At 44.9% G+C, this 8,669-nt stretch overlaps 1 gene segment (V, D, J or C); it reads left to right on the forward strand.

Annotated features, from left to right (window-relative positions):
- Positions 1 to 6,475: 6,475 nt before the first annotated feature.
- On the forward strand, positions 6,476 to 8,441 carry LOC119901482 (the record flags this gene model as incomplete). The annotated part of the segment is given in 3 exon segments: positions 6,476 to 6,523; positions 6,612 to 6,912; positions 8,237 to 8,441. Coding segments are annotated over 3 exon segments (552 nt in total), but the record flags the coding sequence as incomplete, so codon positions are not given.
- Positions 8,442 to 8,669: the final 228 nt, after the last annotated feature.

The following is an 8,669-nucleotide window of genomic DNA, read 5'->3' on the forward strand; positions in this document are numbered from 1 at the left end:
CCGTTGCACTTCATTCAGTTGTTCTCCAGATTTGTGTCCGGGAAATTTAGAATTGCTATGCGCCCTCAGTTGCCGATAGCCGGTATAGACTTAATCCTCGGTAACGATTTGGCTGGCGGTAAAGTTTTCCCGTCTCCCGAGGTGATCGAACATCCGATTGCGGATGAATGCGTTTCCGACACTGGGGTGCCTGACTTGACCCCGTTGTTTCCTGTTTGTGTTGTAACCCGTGCTCAAGCACAAAAGCTTGGCGACTTGGTGGATCTTAGCGACTCTTTCATGAGCGGCTCTGATCCAACAAGCTCCCATCACGATTGTAGAGAAAATGCACCTATCTGTGTAGAGCTTCAGCCTGATTATCAAAACCTAACCCTTGCTGTAGATAAAGAGCAGCTGATCAGAGCACAGAAAGCTGACTCTAGCTTAACCTCTTGCTTTTCTCTTGCAGAAAGCCAATCATGTGAAAAGTCTGTGTCCTACCTGGTTAAGGATGGTGTTCTTCTGCGGCACTGGTCTCCAAGCTCTGGTAGTACGCACGAGTCAGTGTCCCAAATTGTAGTGCCACAGGCATTCCGATCTCAGGTCTTAAGTTTGGCCCATGATCATTGCATGTCCGGCCACTTAGGCATAAGGAAAACGTACAATCGTGTGCTTCGTTATTTCTTCTGGCCTGGACTTAAATCAGATGTGGTAAAATTCTGTCGATCGTGCCACACCTGTCAGGTCTCAGGTAAACCGAATCAGGTGATTCCTCCTGCTCCATTAAGGCCCATTCCTGTCGTCGGAGAACCTTTTGAGCACGTTATTGTTGACTGTGTTGGTCCTTTACCTAAAACAAAGTCCGGTAACCAGTATGTCCTCACCATTATGTGTTCTGCCACTCGTTACCCTGAAGCCATTCCGTTGCGCTCATTGAAGGCCCGTGTCATTGTGAAAGCACTTGTTAAGTTTTTCTCCACTTTTGGTCTTCCTAAACGCATCCAAAGTGACCAGGGATCAAACTTTATGTCCAAAATCTTTGCCCAGGTTATGGCAGAGTTACATGTGGCACACAATACCTCCAGCGCTTACCATCCAGAAAGCCAGGGCGCATTAGAGAGATTTCACCAAACTCTAAAAGGCATGCTGCGCAAGTTTTGCACTGAGTCAAACAGTGAGTGGGATGAGGGGTTGCCGATGTTGTTGTTTGCTGTGAGAGAAACGTCACAGGAATCCTTAGGTTTTAGCCCGGCTGATCTAGTTTTCGGTCACACTGTGCGAGGCCCATTACGCCTACTGAGAGAGAAGTGGCTCTCAGGTACCACTAGTCCTAGTGACAATATTCTGGACTACGTTAGTTCATTCAGGGAGAGGCTACATCATGCGTGTGATGTTGCCCGTGACACACTCTCAAGTGCCCAGACAAAAATGAAAGTTACTTATGACAAAAAGTCTGTGGTGCGTACCTTTCAGTCCGGTGAGCGCGTACTAGTTCTGTTACCTGTCGTTGGTTCTGGTTTGCAAGCAAAGTTTTCTGGTCCTTATGTGGTCGATCGTAAACTTAGTGACACCGATTATGTAATCCGGACCCCTGATCGTAGAAGGAAAACTCGTGTGTGTCATGTCAACATGTTTAAAACCTATGTTGACCGTAATAATTCTGTTAGTTCACCCCTCGTGGTTGCACCTATGGCCTTAGTGTCAGTCGTTGCATACAGTCCCAGTGATGATGGGCTGGATGACCGGCGTAGTTCTGTTTCCTGTGTGCGCCTTAGAAACTCTGAGATATTGACAGACTTAGACACACATTTGGTGCATCTGTCTGATTCTGCTAGGACTGATGTTAGTGAGCTCATTAAGGCTCATCCAACTCTTTTCGGGGACATTCCCATGCAGACCAATGTGCTAAGTCATGATGTTGATGTAGGCGATCATCAACCCATAAAACAGCATGCATATCGCGTCAATGCAACAAAACGTGCATTAATGCAGCAGGAGGTAAAGTACCTCCTTGACCACGGTTTTGCTGTCCCCAGTAGTAGTTCCTGGAGTTCCCCTTCACTGCTGGTCCCCAAACCTGACCAGACCCCACGTTTTTGTAATGATTATCGAAAAGGTCAATGCTGTTACCAAACCAGATTCTTTTCCACTTCCACGCATGGATGACTGTGTGGATCAAGTAGGGTCAGCAAAATATGTCACCAAATTGGACCTACTAAAAGGCTACTGGCAGGTCCCACTTACTCAGCGCGCCTCTGACATAAGTGCCTTCGTCACTCCGGATCATTTCCTCCAGTATACAGTCATGCCATTCGGTCTGAGAAATGCCCCTGCAACTTTCCAGCGGTTGATGAATACAGTCCTATGTGGGGTTGCAAATTGTGAAGTTTATTTGGATGACATCGTGGCCTATTCGCCAACTTGGTCTGATCACATGAGGACCCTCAGAGTGATTTTTGAACGCTTGTGCGCTGCTTCCCTTACACTCAATCTGGCTAAATGTGAGTTCGGGAGGGCTGTTGTTACCTACTTAGGTAAACAAGTAGGTCAAGGTCGTGTCTGCCCAGTTACTGCCAAAGTACAGGCAATCTTAGATTTCCCAGCTCCTCAGACACGTCGTGAGCTCCATCGTTTTCTGGGGATGGCTGGGTACTACCGTGCGTTCTGCAAAAACTTTGCTGATGTGGTAGCTCCTTTAACCAGTTTGGCAAGTCCCAAAACTCTTTTCTAGTGGTCAGAAGAATGTCGGATGGCTTTCGAGGCTGCCAAAGTTCTCCTCTGCAGTGAGCCTGTGCTCGCCGCCCCAAACTTCACTCGTCCATTTAAGCTGGAAGTAGATGCCAGTGCGCTTGGTGCGGGTGCAGTGCTCCTGCAGGAGGATGTGCGAGGCATTGATCACCCCATTTGCTACTTTTCCAAAAAGTTCAAAAGACACCAGCTGCATTACAGCACCATTGAGAAGGAGGCCTTATCATTACTGTTAGCATTACAACACTTTGAAGTGTACCTTGGGTCTAGCCATGTGCCAACCATCGTCTTCTCTGACCACAACCCCCTGGTGTTCTTGACTCGAATGCAAAATAGCAACCAGCGTCTCATGCGCTGGTCCCTATTACTGCAGGACTTTAATATTGAGGTTCGTTACAAAAAGGGTTTAGAAAATGTTATGGCTGATGCTCTCTCTAGGTCTCATTGAATCAAACCTTTTTCTTAAGAGGAAAATGTTTGATCTTGGGTGGGGAGGTGTTATGACCCTGGGGTCATATTTTGTTGTTTGTTTATCTCTCCTGGCACTGTCAGCTGTTCTCCTCCATTAGAGTGTGTGTGAGTGTATGCAGGTACTGGAGAACAGGTGGACACACTGGATTGGTCTGGTTGAGCTGATTGGAGCCTCCTGATTGGGCATCTGGATGACAGCAGCCATCTTAAGCCCTACTGACAGGAACTCTCCCCCTCTCTCTGCCATTCCCAACCTGCCTGAGGACTGTGTGTTATGTCTGTGTTTATTGTACATAGTGAACCGTTGTGACTATATTCAACTTAGATTGTAAGTAGTATCGTAGTCCTTCTGATTGTCTTATGACAACCTGGTTTTGTTGGCTTTGCCATTTTTGTTGCTATGAAGCAATTTCCTTTGTTGTAGCTATACTGTGTCAGCTACTAGCAGTGAGTAGGAGTGAGAAGCCCTTTCTTTTGTTTGCACCGTTTTCTCGTGTTTTTGGACTTAGAAGCCTAGTTTTAGAGCTTTGTCTTTTCTTTTCCTTTTGGTTTTGGGTTTAGGAAAGATTTAGGTTTTCTTAGTGTTTTGGTTGTTGTTTTGGGCACTGCTCATCTCCGATGTATAATAAAAACTGCTAAATTGTATTTGTTGTGTGCTGGCCTTGTTTGGGAATGGGAAGAGTGGGAGGCCACACATTTATGTTACCTCCAGGACACCCCTAGACCTTGGGACGTAACAATGGTAGTAAGTGATGAGCGGAGAGCAGATTCAAGTCTCTCACAGGAGGGCTACAGGCATGTGAAGGTCAACCACAGCCAGCATTACGTAGATACAGGTCTACACACTCAGAACATTGAGAGGGCCTGGCAGACCTACAAGAAGGAGGTATGGCGTTTACGTGGCAACCGAACAGAGAGGTCTCTGAAAAGGCAGCTCTGCTTTATTGAATGACACAAACATGGAATCCTTGGTAGACTTTTCAAGGACATAAAGAATATGAAATAATCAGCATCTGATTTGTTTTTCATTGTTTCAATGTTTTACATGCTTCCTCAAAGCAAATGTTGCACAGCCAGTAAAATGTTGTGGTGTCAGACATACTAAAAGCTTTACTTGTGTTTCACTTTAGTTGAATGAGACATTCATCTATAGAAGATTACTAGACTTTGTAAATGCACTGATTATGTTGATGACTTGATATTGTGAAGTACATAAGCCATAAACAGTCAACTAAGCTTCACGTGTGTTTGACTTTATTTGGATAGTCACAAGGAACATCTGTGGATGGTGACGTGAATGACATCACATGTGTTGTGAAAGGGTTACTGATACACTAGAGATGTTGCGAATACACTCCTAAATATTTGCTGTACATGTCATATAGAACACCAAATATGAAAAGATCCATTCAGAGATGCTACTGATAAGCTACAGATGTGCTGTAGCAATGCAGCTGAGTATCTATAGATATTCTATAGATTACCAAAATGAAAATATACCTTCAGGGAATGCTACTGATGGTTGCAAATGTGGTTTTAAATGCTTCTTATGGGTTATAGATGTCTTGTTGAATATGTGTAGATGTACTACAGGCACTTTGTTGTTGAATGTCTGCAGACATTCAGTAGAGATACTGATACTCTGTAGAGCATCTACAGATTGACTGTCCAAATAAAGTGTTACTGGATTCACATGAGCAGCAAATCCACTAAATAACCAGACACCTTATTGATGTATCTAAAGTTAATTTAACATTCACTTATTTTACAGAGGTTGTATTTTTTCCCTGACATTTACCAGGTCACAGTGGGTCCAGTACTTTATAACTCAAGTGTTCAGTCAGACGGTGAAGATGTTTGAGAATTCACTAAAAGCACCCATCATGTAAAGAATACAGCTCAACGTCTTTTGATCTGTATATCACCAAAAATCACATGTCTCATCTCCATATTATCCTTAAGTTTGCATTCTGAACGGCATGCTGACGCTGTGATGACAAGAGACCGGAGTTGAAACTAAACCACCACTAAACCAATCTGCCACCGTAGATTCTCCTTAGGACTGCCAAAGGGAGGGGGGAGCAGCCAGTGTGCCGTTGGTTAATATCAGGTCGCAATTCACAGCCCTTACCACTAGAAGCCACTATAACCTACAGAGCTGCGAGGAGACGGAGAGATTGAGGGAGGAACTAAACTGTTAGTGAACTATAGAAGAGAGAGGAACTTCCATATTCAGCAGAGTTCAATACACAAAGCAGAAACATTCCCTTTATTCAACATGCTGTCATTGGACTATTATGTACTTTCTCTACTGTTACTATCCATTCTAACAGGTATGTGAGATCCTGCTGAGAAAGTTTCATTACTAACTTTTCTGGATGGGATTCATTTGTTGAGTCTTTTACAACATGAAATAACAGAGTTATCTCTTCCTTCAGGTGTCAGCTGTGAAGAACTCACTGCAGTCAGGAATGAAGAGTTCACTTTAGAAGGCAGCTCTGTTACTGTGTCCTACACATACTCTAAACAAGCTGATGGTCAAGATCGATTCTTCTGGTATCGACAATATCCAGGAAAACCACCAGAGTTTCTCATCTTTCACTTGGGAACACAAAATGCAACAAAGTCTAGATGGTCTGCTAAAGTGAGTGATGATAAAACCCAAATGGATCTGCAGATCTCCTCTGCTGCAGTGACAGACTCTGCTGTGTACTACTGTGCTGTGAGGCCCACAGTGACAGGAAACACCAAAACTCTGTACAAAAACCTGACAGCTCCTCTGAAGATTTACTCACTTCAGCTCCTCCTTTTACTGAACAGCAGCGCCACCAAGTGGACACTGACAACACAATCTAATGATAAGTTACAACATTACTCCTGTTATTAATAAAACACAGTTAATCCAGATCATGGTGTTTAATTGAGGCTATTTCTGTACAGTAAGGCACTCCACAAGGAAGTCTTCTTCTACACAGAATGCTTTGGTATCACTGATGATGAGACAAACTAAAATGATTACAGACCCATGTTGATGAATTAACTATTCCAGGGTGAAAACTGGTTAAAGAGACTTTGTTGTAACAGAAAGTTCACATGTTAAAGCTCCTCATTATGAGCTGCTCTGGATAAGAGCATCAGCTAAACAGCTGAGATGTAAATGAGATGTAAATGTTGAGAGTTCCTCAACAGATGATGAAGAGGAAGGGCCAATGATGTGAAGGCCCAGATCCATCAGAGTATCAATGTTCTTCCTCTCTCTCCTCCCCTCTCACTGCAGACATGAACCACTGGCTGAGAAACATCCTGATTCTGACTCTCTGGCTAGGTAACTCTTTAAACCTACTGATTGTTCTCCTTTAATCAATCATCTTTATTGATCCATCTCTTCCTCTGCATGTTCTCTTCTTCCCCAGAGTGTAAAGGAGAAGACAGAGTGACCCAGCCAGCAGGAGATGTCATTGCTGCTGAAGGAGACACAGTTACACTTGGCTGTACTTTTGAGACTAGCAACCCAAGTCCAACTTTGTTCTGGTACAAACAGGATGGAAACAACAGCCCCAAATTCATGTTGAGCCGCTTTCAACGGGATGAAGGGAAAACAGCAGACGACATCAAGGACAGGTTTTCATCAACAGTTGATTCCACCTCAAAATCAGTTCCTCTGAAGATCCAGAAGCTTCAGCTGTCTGACTCTGCTGTGTACTACTGTGCTCTGCAGCCCACAGTGACAGGAAACACCAAAACTCTGTACAAAAACCTTTGGAGCAAAGACAACAGAATACTCCACAACGTCCACTAGAGGGAGTCACACACTGTTAAACTTCAGTGGTTTATGATGCAGTCAGGATTTGTTGAAGTGGTGATATAATAAAGTGTTTATTCCCACATAAAAATATTTTTTACAGTGTATCACCTCTTCAGTCTGTTAAATACTCGACTACATGCATGCAGTTGTCGGCAGCACGGCATGCGAGAGAGAGAGAGAGAGAGAGAGAGAGAGAGATTGTTGTTGTTGAGAAGTCATGTTTGAGACTTGCTGCTAAAAAAAACGCTTGTTTCTGGTCCAAAAATTGGATAAACACCGACTTTTTATGAGGAAAATGCAAAAGAAGTGACCACAATACGCCAGAGGAGAGAAAAAGAGGAGAACGAAGAAAAAGAGATACAGTTTGAAGAAGGAGCTCAGAAAACAGCATCAAACTGAAGAGAAACAAACAAGGAGAGAACAAAAATAAACAAGTTACAGCAAACTACTGGACACTGAAATCAGTAAGTTTTTATATTTATTACCATAAAACAAGTCCCAACTGAAACACTCAAGCTAATAGCTAACAAGCTAACACTGGACTGTGGTTACCTAGCAACAGCATCAAACAGCAGTAGCGCTGTTTTAAACACAGAAGCTCGAAGATCAACACCTGTTTCATGATGTCTCCACACTCTGAAACCATCGACTACCCCCCAGCTATCAAAAGGAAAAGAAGTGCACTGGAAGAATATGACTCTGACACCAGCAGAATAACAGTAAACCTGTTCAAACATGGAACTGCCACGATACAAGGAGACCTGAGACAGTTTGAGCTCGACTTTCCTGCTATGAGACTGAGAGCTGAGAAGGAGAAGGAGGTCCTCGCAAGCATCTCTCCAACCGTCCTGTTCTGTCCCTGCTCCAGACAGACAGCCTGCAGATGCTGAAACTGATCCTGTCCTGCTCCAGCACTCTGAGGCCCTGGACATCATGAGAGAACAATAGAACTGGTCCAGGTCAGAGAGCAGCTGGACCAACAGCAGCCTACCTCTCCTACTGTCAGTGAAAGAACAGGACAGTGTCAAATCACAGCTGAGAGAGTTTCAACAAGAACTAACTCGTCAGAGAAGACAGCCGGATCATCTCAGTGAGGAGGTGAAGGAACTTAGGAAGGACAGAGACAACTGCACAACTGAGTTGGCTACTCTGAGAGAAGAGCTACAGGACCGGGACAGGCTCAGTCTACAAGCCAGACTGAACTCCACACAAGCCCCTGTGCCCACCTCTCAGACCCAGACCACATCCAGCCAAACTCTCACTACACCTGCTGAAGGACAACACAACCCAACGTGTTCTTGGCCCCCCACCCGACCCTGCACCAGAGTCAACGGCGGGCTACGAGGGGACTCTGTGGGTCCGTACAGAGTCGACGGCGGGCTACGAGGGGACTCTGTGGGTCCGTACAGAGTCGGCGGGCTATGAGGGGACTCTCTGGGTCCGTACAGAGTCGACGGCGGGCTATGAGGGGACTCTCTGGGTCTGTACAGAGTCGACGGCGGGCTACGAGGGGACTCTCTGGGTCTGTACAGAGTCGACGGCGGGCTATGAGGGGACTCTCTGGGTCGCTACACTTACAGCTCAGCTCTTGGCAGTAGTACGGTAGATTATTTCATTACAGATCTAGATCCAATGTCTCTCAGAACTTTCACAGTGAGCCCCCTCA

Source organism: Micropterus salmoides, unplaced genomic scaffold (genome assembly GCF_014851395.1).
Source record: "Micropterus salmoides isolate LMB-PRFRI ecotype aquatic unplaced genomic scaffold, ASM1485139v1 Ms_hic_scaffold_1328, whole genome shotgun sequence".
NCBI classification, from domain to species: Eukaryota; Metazoa; Chordata; class Actinopteri; order Centrarchiformes; family Centrarchidae; genus Micropterus; species Micropterus salmoides.